The 16,538-nt window shown below is 58.4% G+C and overlaps 2 protein-coding genes across 4 annotated transcripts; one reads left to right on the top strand and one right to left on the bottom strand.

The window, feature by feature from the left end:
• Positions 1–412: 412 nt before the first annotated feature.
• Positions 413–2,284, bottom strand: ARL16 (ARF like GTPase 16). Its single transcript, XM_068977506.1, has 5 exons — positions 2,224–2,284; positions 1,996–2,054; positions 1,436–1,549; positions 745–860; positions 413–584 (listed from the first exon to the last, which is right to left on the bottom strand). Exons 1-5 carry the CDS (start codon positions 2,282–2,284, stop codon positions 413–415), a joined length of 522 nt encoding a protein of 173 aa, XP_068833607.1.
• Positions 2,285–2,539: 255 nt separating this feature from the next.
• HGS (hepatocyte growth factor-regulated tyrosine kinase substrate) lies at positions 2,540–15,934 on the top strand. 3 transcript variants are annotated; one of them, XM_068976578.1, is made up of 22 exons: positions 2,540–2,631; positions 4,064–4,148; positions 4,480–4,555; positions 4,934–5,026; positions 6,598–6,721; positions 8,044–8,096; positions 8,492–8,560; positions 9,201–9,325; positions 10,410–10,488; positions 10,555–10,653; positions 10,742–10,837; positions 11,448–11,486; positions 11,564–11,704; positions 11,799–11,858; positions 12,330–12,537; positions 12,926–13,098; positions 13,184–13,324; positions 13,407–13,584; positions 14,260–14,393; positions 14,469–14,588; positions 14,767–14,856; positions 15,287–15,934. In XM_068976578.1, the coding sequence occupies exons 1-22, from the start codon at positions 2,595–2,597 to the stop codon at positions 15,395–15,397; spliced, it is 2,331 nt and encodes a 776-aa protein (XP_068832679.1). In that variant the 5' UTR covers positions 2,540–2,594; the 3' UTR covers positions 15,398–15,934. The 3 variants fall into 3 exon arrangements, with proteins under 3 accessions (XP_068832679.1, XP_068832678.1, XP_068832681.1); XM_068976577.1 differs by having other exon boundaries at positions 12,327–12,537; XM_068976580.1 differs by lacking the exons at positions 2,540–2,631; positions 4,480–4,555 and having other exon boundaries at positions 4,088–4,148; positions 12,327–12,537.
• The last annotated feature ends 604 nt before the right edge of the window (positions 15,935–16,538 follow it).

The raw sequence follows: 16,538 nt of genomic DNA, 5'->3' as shown, positions 1-16,538 counted from the left end.
AGTAAAGGTTTACTGTTTCTAACCCAAAGCCTGGTTTTTCCTACCACACTGACTCATGTACCTGACGCTGTCTGTGGGGTATCCCACCATTAAGGTACCAGAAACTTTACAGGTTGGAAAGCAGATCTCCTGGGGAGAGGGGAACAATTCCCCTAAAACCATCCCAGGATGGTACAGGACACAAGCCACCTGGCAGGCCTGTCGTCCTCTCCCAATCCTGGAGCCAGAGGGCAGATATCAGGGGTTTCTGTAACCTGGGTGACAGTTTATCCATCACTGCAACTCAGCACAGAACCCCGTCTTCCAGGGCTTAGCCTGCTTTTATAAAAAGCAACAGACAGCCGATGGCCAAGCAGTACCGCCTCTGCCTTCTTGTCACAGAGCAGGCCGGCCATGCTTCTCCACCCTGCAGTCAACCATTGGTTCTGTGGGTGTCCTGGAGCCAGCGCAGCACATCTGACAAGCCAGTGCCTTTCCAGGCACTGATTTCTAAGGTGGTGATGTTCTGCTTGGCACAAGCAATGAGGTCCGGGAGCCTGATTAATGACTTCATCTCTTCTATGGTCATGTAACAGGGCAGGTCACTGGAATGAAAGCAGCACGTATCAGAGTGAGCTGCCAGAAGCCCACCCTAGCCATCACTGTGCCCCTCCCACCCCCCAGTGAGCCACCCTCTTGGTTACCCTCTACAGGAGCTCCGTCCTGGGGCACACCTGCACTCCTGCTCACCTCACAGACACGTACATTTTATTGAAGAGAATCAGAACTGATGCATTTGCAAGTTCTTCTGCTGATAGGAGACCCAGGAGCTGCACACAGGATGCCGAGAGCTGGGTGGGGTTAGAGGCATCCACCATGAACTGGAAAGAAGTGAATGGAGATTAGGGCCCCCCTGGGATGAAATACCATCCTTGCCAAATCTCTATTCACATCACAAGCCTGGCTCAGGAAGAGCAAGGAAGGCTTCAGGAAAAGCAGAGGGGAGCGAGCTATGCAAGAATCACCAGTGTTATTTGTTTCCACCTACACGGAAGTTGCTCTACTTGTGTAGCCATTACTTTTACAAGGAAGTGTCCCAGAATTTGGGGCATAGATCTTGCAGGATGGGATGAACCAGGCCATACATAATTAAAACATAAAACATACAAACACACCCAGAACAATAACACAGTGAGTGGATGACACAGTTATCTGCAGAGAAGAAATACTGTCTTCAGCAACCCTTCGGTGAGCTTTCACATTTGCCTGGGACCAGCAGCATTAGGGAGCAGCTGGAGTCCCAGAAGGAAGCAATTCTGGCCTGGGCCATGTTTCCTTGACTAGCATAGCTGCCTGGGAACCCAAATTCCATCCCACACAAAGTGAAACTGGGGACTAGACAACACTGAAATGGGGACTTTCTTCCCCAAAGGAAGAGCAAAAGACTAGGACCTACCAGGAGAGAATGACAGTTTCCATAGTAACTGGACCAGATGGGGCCCATGCAGCCCCCCAGTTCTCGGATGGTGATCTTTTTTTGAGCCACAATGTCCGTTAAATTGGTACCCACCTGTGGAAAAAACCGGGATGTAGAGACCACCACAAGCGCTTTCCCACTGGCAACTCCTGGAGAGCAATGTGCCCAGCCCTTTACACAGCGACCTAACCACTAACATAGGTCTTAAGTGTTTAGGCTTTAAGGCAGAACCCACAAGGGAGGAGGTCTAAAGATGCTCCCTGGGGTGCAGGACCCACAGGACTGGCTGTGACACCCACCAAAGGGATTCGCCCTGTGCGGGGAGCAGCACACTCAATCTGACCAGTGGTGAGGGGCAGGCGGCTCCGGATGCCCTGCGAATTCTGTCCCGGCGGAGCCAGGCTCCCCGCGGTGACACCCACCACCTCCGGAAAGGTGTCTTGAACACACCCACCAGTCAGACCGCTGCTTCCATTTAAAGGAACCCAAAGCTCTGCTAATCTCAAGGGGACCCACTTCTAAACCTGCAGGACGCCTACCGTGGGTCGCGTTGGGGGCGGATCGCCCAGGTCGCCCTTCCCATCCCGGGAACTCAACTGTGCGAGGCAGTCAAGGACTCTTGAGTGGGGCCAAGGAGGGCGCGCCGGCCGGACCCCGCCCCCAGCCCGAGGGCCCCCGACGCACCCCACCCCGCTCGCCGCCAGCGCCCCTCGGATCCCCACGCCCCTCCGGACCCCTTCAACCCCCTGCCCGGCGCGGAAGGATAGTCTGCAGGCGTTTCACCAACAGCGACTTCCCCACCCCCGTGGCCCCCAGGAGGAGACACATCCCGCTTCACGCTCCACTCGACAGCCTTAGCTCCGTGAGCCACGCGAGGCCCACCCTCAGCTCCGCTCTCATTGGATAGACTCCGCCGCCGGGCAGCTCATTGGCTCTCGACATTGACCGTCTCAGTAGGCGCCGTTTAATTGGCGCCCAGCGTCTGGGGCGAGTGGAAAGACCCGCCTCCCCACGGCTCGCGGGCTGGCCGGCGACGTGCGCGTGCGCGCGTCTGAGAGGCAGGCGGAAGCGGAAGTCGGGGGCGCGCCGGCCAGCAGTGGGGAATCTCCGCGGCGTCAGGTTGGGGTCCCGGGTCGCCATGGGGCGCGGCAGTGGCACCTTCGAGCGTCTCCTAGGTAACGCTGCCCCCGCTCCCTGGTGGGAAAGACCCCCGCCCCCAGTGCTTCCGGGCGACCGCCGCGCGACTCGGGCCCTGGGCGGGCGCGCAGGCGACATAAGGCCCGGCGGTCCCGAGCGCAGGGCCTGGCGCCGACCGATTGAGTGAGGGTCCGCGCAGGAGACCGGCCAGGAGCTTGGGGAAGTAACTACCAGCGTCTGGCCAAGCGGGCCTCACGTCCTGAGTTACGAATGGATGACTCAGTGAAATAGTAAAGTCTCAGTAGACCCTCTCTCCCCGCCAAAAACCTAAGTTGCGTGGGATTTGGGAATTCTCACCCATACGTGGGCCCTAAGGGTGGAGCCGGCAGTGTCTTCCCTGGGACCTGCCAGCTCTTCGGAGCGCTGTTTCCCCAGGGATCCAGACCTGCGCCGTATGTCCCCACTGGGCTCCGAAAAGAAGCGCCGGGGCTAAGAAGGCGTTTCCTCTGTTGGGGTGGATAGCTGATCTTTCTGAACCTCCTGGAAGTCACAGGATTTAGGAAGGAAAATCAATGTTTATGGACAAGCTCACTCTCCTTCAGGAAACTGTTCTGTGTTTGGGACAGGCGCTCTGGGTAGTGGAATGGTCAGCCTGAACCTGGCCTCCTTTTTCCTCAAATGCGATTTCGGAGGGACCTCAGATGAGGCCTCTTCGTTGCTCGTTGAATTATCTGGGCTGAGGAACTCAGCTCATGAGATGGTTCAGCCCTTCAGCGATCAATCCAGGAGTCACTGTCAAATCCTTTTTGATCTTCTGCATGACTCCAGGGACCGTGGTCTTGACTGAACTGGGAGAGCAGCCGAGCTGCTCATTTGTGTGTCTGAGGCCACAGTGACGTAGACTAGAGGTGGTCGTTGGGGAATACTCCTTGGCAGGTCAATCCTGTCTGCACTCCACAAAACACTTGAGGCAGAGGACTGGGGTCTCTGCTGTATGTCTCTCCAGCAGTGCCACAGCTGAGAGCTAAAGAAACAGGCTAAGCTTCTGAAAACCAGGGACTCTGAGGGATGAGGCAACAGAGCTTAGTGTTGAATTCTGGTTCCACCCCAGCAAGCTGTGTGATTTCAGGCCTAGTGACTTTACCTGTCTTCATTTCTCGCCTAGTTTCTTTGTCCGCAGAGAGGGTGGAAATATCCCCTAATATTTAAGGTTTGTGTGAGAGTTGAGTGAGTTCGCGTAAAGTGTTTGGAACAGCACTTGTGTGTAAAAAGCCCGCAATGTCTTTCAGGAAGGACAGTGCTTTCCACGGTTATTGTCAGGTGTCAGGAGGATGGTCACGTAGTTTTCCGTTTGGTCCAGATGTCTAAAATGGGAAGGGCGCAGTTCCTCCTGCCTGTTGCTGAGCTGGGGATCCAGCTAGGGGATCACCCAGCAGGATGAGCCCCTGTAATGGTGTGTTTCTGCCTTAGACAAAGCGACCAGCCAGCTTCTTCTGGAGACTGACTGGGAGTCCATCCTCCAGATCTGTGACCTGATCCGCCAGGGGGACACGCAGTAAGTGCACCCTCGGGAGCAGGGGGGTGGCCGTACGGTGGACTGGGGTTGCTTGGTGCCCACTCATCTTCCAAGATCCTGCCCTGATGAAAGCTGAGCATGTTAGGCCCCGATGGAGTACTGTGTGGTCTGTATGCTCTGGCTCTTGAGATCTCAGGACAGTTAAAGGACTTTTTCTATACAGTTCGGGAGTGCATGATTACCTGGACATTTGCCTAGGGGGTCTCAAGAACCAGATGGCCAATGGGCTTTTCCTCAGTCTTAGAAGCTGTTCTCTTCTTCTTTCTTTTTTTCCTCTGTTTGCTTTTACCAATGCCTTTTTTTCTGTCAGGGCAAAATATGCAGTGAGTTCCATCAAGAAGAAAGTTAATGATAAGAATCCCCACGTGGCCTTGTACGCCCTAGAGGTAATCAGACCCTGTACTCCAGTCGGCCCTGGTCGGGGTGGCAGCGATGGGCGCACTGCCAACAGTGGAGGCACCAGGGACAGAGGGCTGGGCTGAGCTGGGAGCAGTGCTTTCACTCTTCCACCTGAGACTGACACGTGTATGCCCTGAGGTTGACTCCAGTGTCTGTCCTTGGTGATAAAACATGGAGTTAAAAGGAGCAGGTGTAGCCCTGGCTGCTGCTAGCCTTGGAGACTGCTCTGTGGGCTTTCCTATCCAGCTGGGTGGTCTGAGGGCCCTGTTGAGGCCCACCGTCTTGTGGGGAAGGTGGACCTGTCCAGGAGGGAGAGTTCCTGCCCTGACCTGCAGGTTAAGTCTTCCCCGCCCTGGGGTCTGCAGGTCATGGAGTCTGTGGTCAAGAATTGCGGCCAGACAGTCCATGATGAGGTGGCGAACAAGCAGACCATGGAGGAGCTGAAGGAGCTGCTGAAGGTGGGTGCTCTTCAGGGAGCAGAGAGGCCCATGTGGGGGTGCGCCACCCCAAGGGCTTCTTGGGGCTTTGCTGGCACCTGTGTCAGGAACAGTGCCGAGGGCTGGAGGGCAAGTGTTTGTGATCCCTGCCTGGAGAGGTCAGGCCTTCCCAGAAGCTAGGCAGGGCTGCATCTGGGAGTGCGGAGAAGACCCCACTCCTCCTGCAAGGTGAGGAAAACTTCCTGGAGGGCAGGAGCTGAGTCTGAGGGGTAGGGGATGCTCACTGAGTAGCAGAGAAGGTGAGGAGGAACAGTGTGCCTGTGGCCATGGCAGAGCATGTGAGTGGAGACCTGGGGTCCCCAGAAGACTTGCATAGAGCAGGGAGGCACGTGAGTTTGATGTGTGTGTGGAGGCAGAGCTGGGGAACAGCAACAGAGAAGGGATGCCAGAACCCGCCCCCCGCCCCACCCGCCAAGGCAGAGGAGGGAAGTCCTCCAGGGCCTCAAGGGGTCATCCGAGCAGGGCAGGTTCGCTGCCCACCTATAGGGATTGTGATGTGGGCAGTGACACCAGGGGGTTGTATGATGTAGAGTGGGTGGTACAGCCATTCTTGGAGGTGAAGGGCATCCCGTAGAGCTGAGGCCGCCCTAGGTGGCAACCTAGGAGCGCGGCTCCGGCACCAACTCCACCGCCACTGTGACCTGGGCCTGTTGGGCACCTGTGGGCCTCGCAGCCTGGAGCCCATCTGAGGCTGAGCTGACAGTAGGACTTTTCCAAGCCCTGACTGGAGGCCTGGCCAGCCCCTCCTCTGTCCTGGGTGACAGAAGAATAATTAGAACCTGCCCTCTTTGTGTGGGCATGATCGTGTTCTGTTCTCACGGCACAGGGTCTGAGTCCTTGGAGGGCTGGGGCTACCTGGAGAGGGGTCCACTGACTGGACCCAGATTACAAAAAAGAGCAGGAACTCTGGCATGTGAGCTGTGGTGGGTGTTTCCTCGAAGCAGCTTTCTCGACCCCTTGTCCGGAGCATTGTGTGTGTACATCATCAAGAGAGCTTTAGAAGTGGGATTGGTTGTGCTTTAATCTGCTGGAGGTGGTGGCCTTGTATGTGGGAAACTTTCTGGAGCCATTCATCCCCTGTCTGGGCTGCCTATGACTGGAAGGAGGGAGCTGGTTGACTGTGCGTCTGCACCTTCAGCCCAGGCTCGGTTGGCTCTGCCTGTTGGTGGCTGGCCTTAGCCAGCCCCAGAGTGGGTCACAGGCTGAGGGGCTCCCTAGGTAGTCAGGGTCCTGTAGAGCACAGGGGTGAGATGGGGAGAGACAGGTGGTGATGAGACAGTAGGGGTGGGCGAGCCTTCACTTGAGGGATTCCCCAGGTTCTCTAGGCGTTTAGAGATCAGTGCAGGCCCTTAGTCGACAGACAGGGGGAATGGATTTGTCTTTGGGGATGGGGTTCCTGGAGGAGGCCTGGATCTGGAGAGTGGCTCCCTACATGGCCCCATCTCCAGTTGCAGTCTGCCAGTTGCTTCCTTGTTCTGGGATTTCTCTTTGGCACCTCCATCTCCTCATCTTCCTTCTTCCCTTGCCTACAGAGGCAGGTGGAAGTAAACGTCCGGAACAAGATCCTGTACCTGATTCAGGCCTGGGCACACGCCTTCCGGAATGAGCCCAAGTACAAGGTGGTCCAGGACACGTACCAGATCATGAAGGTGGAAGGTGAGTCACGGGGGTGGGGGCAAGAGGGTCCAGTCCCGGGCTTGGGACGCACCATCAGGAGTTGAGGGGCTGCCCTGCACCAGGTTGGCCCAAGGGAGGCTGTGCTGGGGACGGCACTGTGCTCTGAGTCCAGTGGACTTGGAGAGTCTTAAGCGGGGCTGTGGCAGCTGAGGCAGGCTTCTTCAGGCCCAGTGTGTGTGCCTCCCTGTTGCTGTGCCTGTGGAGAGATGTTGGGGTTCTGGCAAGGAGAGCGGTGGATTCAGGCCATGTTTGGAAGATTTCCTGGTGCTCCCACCCGGTGTGGGTGAGACGGCAGGCTGGGTCCTCTCCCACCTGTGCCGCACGGCGGGGCCAGGTCTTCTGACCCCAAGATGAGCCACGGAGTGGGAGCAAGGGCACTGCCTGTTGCTAGCAGGGTGGGCAGGACTGTGCAGACACTATGTGATGAAGGACCATCCAGGTCAATAAGCTGGTCTCAGACCCTCAATTCCTGAACTTCAGAAATGAGAGAGAACATCCAGAGTTTACGGAGGGAATTTCCAGGCAGTCCACTGGTTAAGATTCTGGACTTTCGCTGTCAGGGACCCAGATTTGATCTCTGGTTATGCTTCCCTGGTGGCTCAGAGGTTAAAGCATCTGCCACCAATGCGGGAGACCTGGGTTCGATCCCTGGGTCGGGAAGATCCCCTGGAGAAGGAAATGGCAACCCACTCCAGTATTTGTGCCTGGAGAATCCCATGGACTGAGGAGCCTGGTGGGCTGCAGTCCACGGGGTCACAAAGAGTCGGACACGACTCAGTGACTTTACTTACTTACTTACTTTGGGGAACTAAATCCCACAAGTCACGCAGCATGGCCAAAAAAAAAAAAAAAAACCCAACCAAAAACCAAAGACTTACGGGATTTCAACGGGTCCATGGCTCAAAAGAAAAAGCTCTGGTTTAAAAGCTCTGGGAAGTGTGGTTGGCTGGAACGCAGGCCAGGAGCCAGACGGGAGGCCCAGGAAAGACCCGCGAGGCCTTGATGTGGTGGGAGCAAGGCTTGGCTCTGTGTGTGGTCCCCAGGACTGAGTGGCCATGTGGAGCCACCCTAGCTGTGGGGCAGGCTGGCTGAGCTGCGCCCCAAGACGCCCTTGTGCAGTGTGAGGTCACTGTGCCTGCCGCCTCACGCTCTGGGCCACTTCTGTCTGCTCGGGGAGGCAGACGCCAAGAACTGGGATGTGACTGCTGGAGGCCTCAGGGCTGATGGGAAAGGACAGATGAGGCTGAGGGCCTCACACAGCAGGGCAGCATTCAGTGGTAACAGGGGCCTCCTTTTTCCAGGACACGTCTTCCCAGAGTTCAAGGAGAGCGATGCCATGTTTGCTGCGGAGAGAGTGAGTTCACGGGGTGCTGGGTCCAGGAGTTAGGCTGCTTGCAAGGAGGCAGAAGGGAGACCCTGGGATCTGGGCTTGTTGGGAGCAGGTGAGCTGCTAATTGACCTCAGCATGAGAATGCCCTTTAGGTAGAATATGCAGCTTTGTCTGCAGGTTGAGAAAGGAACCTGGTTGAAGGTGCCTTAGGGCTGTGGTTCCCAGTTAAATACTTCCATGTCCCCAAAGCTGTGGGAAGTCTTGCAGTCAGATCTTTAGAAAGAAAAGAAGACCATTTTGGAGGGAGATCTTCCTCGAGTCATGTCTGCAGTGGGTTGGCTGCAGTCCCTGCACCCCTTGTGGAAAGCCGGGTGGCCAGGGAGGGAAGGGGCGTGTGACCTGACTCTGCCCGTCCCCAGGCCCCTGACTGGGTGGATGCCGAGGAGTGCCACCGGTGCCGGGTGCAGTTTGGGGTTATGACCCGCAAGGTGAGTGCGCCTGCCTCAGGGAGGGCCCCAGCTCCCCGCCTGGCTGGGACAGACCCCAAGCCTCCCACTGTCATCCCAAGGCCACTGTGCGCACAGCAGGCCCTTTCTCTCTGGACTGGGACCTGGCGGCGTGGGGAGTGAGGTCATCTGGGGTCTGTATCCAATGGTCGGTGCCCTCAGGCAAAGTTCAGGCAAGGCTGTACTCCTGGGGAATGCAAGCACCCCATGCCCAGGGGTTTGGGTCTGCGTTGCCTCGGCCACTAGCCCCCTGGCTGAGTCTCCTCAGCTGACTTGACTTGTCCAGCTTGGACCCTCCTTCTGCTCACTGAAGCCGTGGCCAAGGCTGGGGCCTGGGACATCTGAGCAGACTCCCCAGACTCAATGTCCAGCAAAACTTATTTATTAGGACAGCTTATGTGTTCTTTTGTGAACTTTTTTTGTTAATTTGACTACTTTTCCTCAAAGTAGAGGCTATAATTGAGAGCTTGTGAGTGTGCCCTGTTCCCCCAGATCCTTTGTGGCCTCCCAGGCTCACCTTCTGCCCACCCCAACCTGGCACTTCCTGCAGCAGGTGGTGCTGGGCAGGTGGTGGTCGTGAAGAGTGGCTGACCAGGCCTCCCTGACCCACCCTGTGTCACAGCACCACTGCCGGGCGTGTGGCCAGATCTTCTGCGGCAAGTGCTCTTCCAAGTACTCCACCATCCCCAAGTTCGGCATCGAGAAGGAGGTGCGGGTGTGTGAGCCCTGCTACGAGCAGCTCAACAAGTGAGTCCCCGGGACACGAGCTAGGGCAGTGCCAGGCAGGGCTCCTAGGTCTGAGTCCTGCTGGCCAGTTGCTCGGGTTTGTTTATTAAGTGTTGGGAGAAGAGACACAGGAGTTGCCTGGAGACCCTCACCCCATGACAATGAATTGCCTTTCTGCAGCCCCATTGACTCTGTCACACACACACACCCTCACTCCTCTCGCGTGCACACACACACACACACAGGCCCTCACCCCACACGCGTGCACACACACACACACAGGCCCTCACCCCACGACAATGAATTGCCTTTCTGCAGCCCCATTGATTCCATCTTTCTCTCACACATACACATACACACAAACATACCCCAGGCTTGTGTGCCCACACACACCTTGTATCCTGAACCAGTCAAGAGTGAGCCGCAGGCACCCTGTCCCTCTCCCCTCCACTCCCATGTGTGCCTCCCAAGGGGAACTTTTCCTGCGAGCCTGCTGGTAGCTGTCGAGCTGGGGCATTTGGTATCAGTGTGGTTAGTCCCTGCTCAGGGTTCCCAAGTCCTAGTAATGTCCTATGATGGTTCGGTCCTGTTAGGACCCAGCCATCTCCTCAGCTATCTAACCTGGTAAGTTTCAGCGTCTTTTTCTTTTGTGACAAGGACATCACTGAGGGGCCAAGGCTGTTTGAGGCACATCTCTAGGTTTGGGTCCGGGGTCTCCTTGTGGTGACAGTCAGGCTCTGTGTGGCTGGCCCAGGAGCCCATGTTGTCCATCTTCCCAGCATCAGTGATAGGATCTGATCTCCTGGGGAAGTGGTATCTGTAGGCCACTCCACTGGGAAGTCTTTTCTGTGGAAAGCCACAGCGTGGCAGGTGTTTGAGCCCCATTTCCAGGAAAGGGGCTGTCTTTTAGGCCAGTGACTTGCCCAGGGCCCTGCAGCCCAGAGGTGACAACTGGTTCGTGGGTCCAGCTTTTCTCTGGAGTGTGGTCTGTGGAACCCCCGTCTTCCATCCCTGAGGGTGTCAGAGGGGAGCCCCAGGCTGTTTCCAAGAACACATGGGGGTGGGATACAGCGCCCAGTGACACATGGCATCCTGTCTCCTCCAGGAAAGCGGAGGGAAAAGCGGCCTCGACGACAGAACTGCCCCCGGAGTACCTGACCAGCCCGCTGTCTCAGCAGTCGCAGGTACTGCCCGGGCCTCTGGGGGCGCCTTGACCCTTGGCCCCGCTAACCCTGTCCTGTCATCCTCAGCTGCCCCCCAAAAGGGACGAGACAGCCCTGCAGGAAGAGGAGGAGCTGCAGCTGGCTCTGGCCCTGTCTCAGTCGGAGGCCGAGGAGAAGGAGCGGATGGTGAGCTGGGGGCAGCCTTGCTGAGTCTGGGGGTGCTCAGGAAAGTGCGGCATGCACCTCAGACGCCCTCCTCCTGGTCATCCCGCAGAGGCAGAAGTCGGCCTATACCGCGTACCCCAAGGCAGAACCCACACCCGTGGCCTCCTCAGCGCCCCCCGCCAGCAGCCTGTATTCTTCGCCTGTGGTGAGCCTGCCTTTCAGCTCAGCCCCAGTGGCTTAGACCCCCTTCCTGTGGGATGGGGGGGTAGGTGATTGTGCCTCAGCAGGGATGCTTGAGTCTCCTGGGCAGGGGCAGAGGCAGCCTGGTGCCCACAGGTCTCAGCTCCCTGGTCAGGACCCCGGTGGAGCAGAGGACACTGCAAGGGCTGGAGGCCTCACCGTCGAGACCCCGGTGTCTCCCATACCCCCCGAGCGGGAGGAGCTGGGGCCACCTTGGGTCAAAGGTGCTCTGTTTTTCTAGCCTCCTGTGAGGCCGTCACAGGTCTGTTTGCTGGAGGTGGACCGAGTTCCTTCTGTAAAAAGGAGGAAGGTGGCAGGTGGGGCAGAGGTTTAGAAAGTCATTTGCAAACCCTACAGGGCACTGTGGGTGGAGCTGAGAGAAGCCCTGCCAGTTGCCCACCCGACCCTATGTTCTGTGGGAGGGCTGGTGGGGTAGCACCCTGCATCCCATCTACGGTTATGGAGCCCCTTGGCGCTTGGACAGGCTTTGGCCAGTCTGCAGGGTCCACTCATGGCTATATCATCCAGGCCTCTGCTCCGGCCTGTGGCCTCTCATATCCACCATGTCTCCCCAGAACTCGTCGGCGCCTCTGGCTGAGGACATCGACCCTGAGGTGAGGATACCCCAAGTGTGGTGCTTTCACCTTGCTGCCTCCTGGCCCTTGGGAGTGACCCCCTCTTGCCTGTGCAGCTTGCGCGGTACCTGAACCGGAACTACTGGGAGAAGAAGCAGGAGGAGGCTCGGAAGAGCCCCACACCGTCTGCGCCAGTGCCTCTGACAGAGCCCACGGCCCAGCCTGGGGAGGGACACGCAATCCCTGCCAACATGGAGGTAAGGGGCCACTCTCAGTCTTCGGACTGTGGTCCCTTGGGAGAGGGACACCAGGATAGGCAGAGATGGAGTCTCACTGTCTGGTCTTTTCCAGACTTCCCTCGCAGAGACAGACCCTCAGGCTGTAACTGCAGCCGGAGCTGCCTTTAGTGAGGTAAGCCATGACTCCCTCCTCGGGCTGGGGCAGACTTGGCCTCCCAGAGTGCAGAGCACCAGACTCACGGTGACCTCCCAGAGGTGGGCTGTTGTCACTTACAGCTCTCCATTGAATGTCTCTGGGTTGGCTGTAGGCTCTGCTCAGCTCCTTGCTGTCTACCCCAAACAGGCTGGAATATTCTGGGGCTCTGCTCTTTGGTGCCCAGTGGAGTAAGAGGCCAGGGCCAGGACAGCTTCGTCTCGGCCACGCTGTGCCTGTGGGCAAAAGCCGAGCCTCCCTGGGCCTCCGTTTCCTCCCTTAGGAACTGGGTGCTGAGGGCACCTCTCGCAGACCCCCCAGGAGCACCCAGTCAGTCGTGCAGCAAGCTCAGAGCTCAGCACCTGGCTCAGCCGGACAGAGGGACCCTGTCCCCACTCGGGCTGGGGGTGTGGGAGGTGCTCAGGCAGACTCCCTGTGCCCTGGCAGCAGTACCAGAATGGGGAGTCTGAGGAGAGCCACGCACAGTTCTTGAAGGCCCTGCAGAACGCCGTCACCACCTTCGTCAACCGCATGAAGAGCAACCACGTGCGGGGCCGCAGCATCACCAACGACTCGGCCGTGCTGTCCCTCTTCCAGTCCATCAACACCATGCACCCCCAGCTGCTAGAGCTGCTCAACCAGCTGGATGAGCGCAGACGTATGTGCCACGCACACCCTCCCAGATGGCCCTCCAGGCCTCGGGGGCTCCCATCAGGGGCCTGCCACACCTGCTAGGGGCAGTGGGTACCTACTGGGCCAGGCATTATCGCGCCTGGGATGGTGTGGGCAGGGCTGCCGCGAGGGACCTTGGGCTCTGCATGAGGGAGTCCCAGTGGCAGGTGTCCCACTGAGCACAGTGAGCTGGAGGGAGTGTGTATGTGTATGTATGTGTGCCCATACCTATGCATGTGCGTCCATCTGCCCTGGAGCCCCTATGCCAGCTGCACCCTGCCATTTCCCAGGCCGGGCTGGGCAGCAGTGCCCACTGCTGGGCAGCTCGTGTTCCAGCCAATGCCAGGGCCCCCCAGCTCACCCCTTCCCCACAGTATACTATGAGGGACTGCAGGACAAGCTGGCGCAGATTCGTGATGCCCGGGGGGCGCTCAGCGCCCTGCGGGAGGAGCACCGGGAGAAGCTTCGCCGCGCAGCCGAGGAGGCCGAGCGCCAGCGCCAGATCCAGCTGGCCCAGAAGCTGGAGATCATGCGGCAGAAGAAGCAGGTGTGGTGGTGGCGGCCCGCCTGGCTGTGGGGTGCGGGGGTGGTGGCAGCCTGCCCGGCCCTGACGCCTGCCTCGTGGCCCACAGGAATACCTGGAGGTGCAGCGGCAGCTGGCCATCCAGCGCCTGCAGGAGCAAGAGAAGGAGCGGCAGATGCGCCTGGAGCAGCAGAAGCAGACCATCCAGATGCGGGCCCAGATGCCAGCTTTCTCCCTGCCCTACGCCCAGGCACGCACCCACCACATGCCCCGGTCCCTCTGGGCACCCTGGTGACGGACAAGTGCCCTGAAAGCGGTCTCTCTGTCTCCAGCTCCAGGCAGTGCCTGCGGCGGGGGGTGTGCTGTACCAGCCCTCCGGCCCGGCGAGCTTCGCGGGCACCTTCAGCCCAGCCGGCTCGGTGGAGGGCTCGCCCATGCACACCATGTACATGAGTCAGCCGGCCCCGGCTGCCAGCGGCCCCTACCCCAGCATGCCAGCAGCCGCAGCAGGTAACGGAGTGGGCTGGGGCAGGAGGGTTGGGGGGCCAACAGCCAAGACAAACCCCAGACCAGTACCACCCTTTCTTTCTTTCGTTGTTTCGGTGTGATCGCAAACTTACAGAACAGTCAGCAGAGCAGTACACAGCATTTCTCAGAGTCACACTCTCTCCCCACACTCAACCCACACTCACTCTCTTCTGACCCAATTTAGGGGGAGTGGCAGGTGTGACACCCTTTACTACTAGAGACCTCTGCGTTTGTAGACCAGGATGCTCTGCAGGGCCTGGGCACAGGCACCAGACGAGGAGCCTGGAGGCCCTGGTGTGACTGCATCCACGGCTGGCTCGTGCTCACACAGCCCCAGGGCCTCACCTGTGCCAACAGGAAACCCGCCCCCTGTTTAGCTGTCCTCCCTCTTAGAATGTTCTGTGGGCTTCTGTGACACTGACTTCCCAAAGACCACTGGCCTATCGTCTTGCAGACCACCTCTCATTTGGGCTGTGACTGGTCTTCTGAGAGTGTGACGTTCTGTGGGTCCTTTCCTGTCTTTGTTGATTTCACTTACTATTATTTTGTGAGAATGTGAAACACAAACTTATTTCTGTAAGTCACAAGGAAAAGGGAAACTCAAACCCCTGTCCCTTACCCCATCAGAGTTCTGCGCTCTCTCCTCTTTGCCTGCAGACCCCAGCATGGTGAGCGCTTACATGTACCCAGCAGGGGCGGCTGGTGCACAGGCAGCCCCGCAGGGCCCCACAGGGCCCACTACCAGCCCAGCCTACTCATCATACCAGCCTACTCCCACGCAGGGCTATCAGGTAGGTGGGGAGGCTGCCCCTTCCCTTCAAGGCCCCTAGGCCCAACTGTCTCCCATCGCCCTCTCTCCTCCACAGAATGTGGCCTCCCAGGCCCCACAGAGCCTCCCAGCCATCTCCCAGCCCCCGCAGTCTGGTACGATGGGCTACATGGGGAGCCAGTCAGTGTCCATGGGCTACCAGCCTTACAGCATGCAGGTGAGAGGCTGTCGGGGGCCTCAGATGGGAGGAGCAGGGCCTTTGGGGGTGGGAGCGTGCTGGGCAGGCTCCACGCTCTGCCCACTGCCCCATGTCCCCTCCACTGCCTCTCTACTGGTTGGCATTTACCCGGTTACAGAGCTGCTTTCTTAGCATGGGGCTGTTTCATTGTCCACAGAATCTGATGCCGACCCTCCCTGGCCAAGACGCGCCTCTGCCGCCCCCACAGCAACCCTATATCTCAGGGCAGCAGCCGGTGTACCAGCAGGTGAGCCTCTCCTGGGACCACCGTGGGTCATGACGGGACAGGCTTCCCTGTGGACCCCTCATCTGCAGTGGGGCTGTCCTGGGAAGTGCGGCTGGCGTGGGCCAGGATTGCTGTTCTTCAGGCAGGACCAGGACAGACATGTAGCAATAGCTGTTGGGTGTCAAAATCATGTTTACTTAAAAGCCCAAGGTCCCATCTACTCAGCTCCAGAGACATGAATCCGGAATGCCTGGGGAGTGGGCTCTGCTGGGGACAGGAAGAGGACAGGGAGTTCCTGATGACTGGAGGAAGGGAAGGGGAGCATGGGCTTGAGGGGCCTAAATACCGGGCCAGGCTGGTTTGTGGAGTGTTGGAGAGGAGCTGGTAGAGGATGGGGAGGCTGGGGCCTGGAGAGGGAAGACAGACCACTGGCCTGTGTGTCCTCCCACAGATGGCGCCCTCCAGCGGCCCTCCTCAGCAGCAGCCCCCAGTGGCCCAGCAGCCCCCAGCACAGGGCCCGCCGGCACAGGGCAGCGAAGCCCAGCTCATCTCGTTTGACTGACCCCGGCTGGGAGCTCCCCATCTAGAGTAACACTACGGTTCTCCAAAACTGCCGCCTCCATCTCTAACTAGCGTGGTCCTCCTGCCTCGCGCTCTCCCCTCTGCGTGGGCGGGGTGGCCCTTCACTCTGGCCCTCCTCCATCTTTGTCCTTGCCTGCCAGCTCCTGGTCCCTCTAGGCCCCATCCTTGTCTCTGGCTCCTTAAGTTCGTGTCTGACTCCTTTCCCCAGGGCTGGGCCTCGGGGAGGAGGGTGGAAGGGAAGGACCTTCCCTGAGAGGAAGCCCCCAGCCCAGTATGTCAGGTTCTGTGAGGGCTGGCCAGAGTGGGGTCTCTGCCCCACACAGCTCATGCCCTCCCATCCCCACCTGGGAGACGTTGAGGCCATGGTCTGTGACTAGCGTGAGTGCTCCCCAGAGTTCTCCAGCATGGCCCCCCAGGCTGTCAGCAGGGATGCTCTTGGCCCTCACAGGAAGGGTGGGGCCTGTCTCCAGCTTCTCTGCTTCTGAGCTGCCATCTTATCCAGTGCCCTGAGTAGATGGAATGGAACAGCGATAATAAAAATGTCTTTCAACAAGTATCAGGGTGTCTGCTCAGAGGGAAAGTGCTGGGCAGCTGTTTCAGTTCTGGGTGGGTGTGTGGGTGCCTCCTCACAGGCCAGCTGCCCCTTGCCCCAGGCCTAGCTCCACAGTAGTCTCAACTGGTGCACGCTACTCAGCCTTGAGATCGGTTGTCTTCCTCCCTGAGATTGAGCACCAAGGACCTGTGCCCTCTCCACCCAGCTGCCCTGACTCCTGGGAGAGACGTGTGGGGCCTGGGCTCTAGTCTGAGTCTGCACTGTCAGAATTGGAGCCTAGAAGAAAATGTTTATGACAACATAGACTCATGGCCTCTCACATCCAGGGTTCAGTACATTTCATAAACTAAGTGTACAAACCTCTTGGGTGACTCCCCTTAACTCTTCTATGAAGCAATGCAGTAGTTTAATGGGCTCAGAGCTCAGGTCAAAAGCAGGCTCAGGATCACAGAGATGCTGGGCAAAGGGAAGCCCAGCCGCCTTGTACCTAAAGTTAGGACTTATCTCTGGGCTCTTAGAAAATCACCTATGGTGTCTAGGACAGAAGGAGAGGGGAATGTCCCCTGCT

The sequence above is a fragment of the Capricornis sumatraensis genome, chromosome 8 (genome assembly GCF_032405125.1).
Source record: "Capricornis sumatraensis isolate serow.1 chromosome 8, serow.2, whole genome shotgun sequence".
Classification (NCBI taxonomy): Eukaryota; Metazoa; Chordata; class Mammalia; order Artiodactyla; family Bovidae; genus Capricornis; species Capricornis sumatraensis.
The sequence above is the reverse complement of the archived record's forward strand: the minus strand, read 5'-3'. Positions and strand labels throughout refer to the sequence as shown.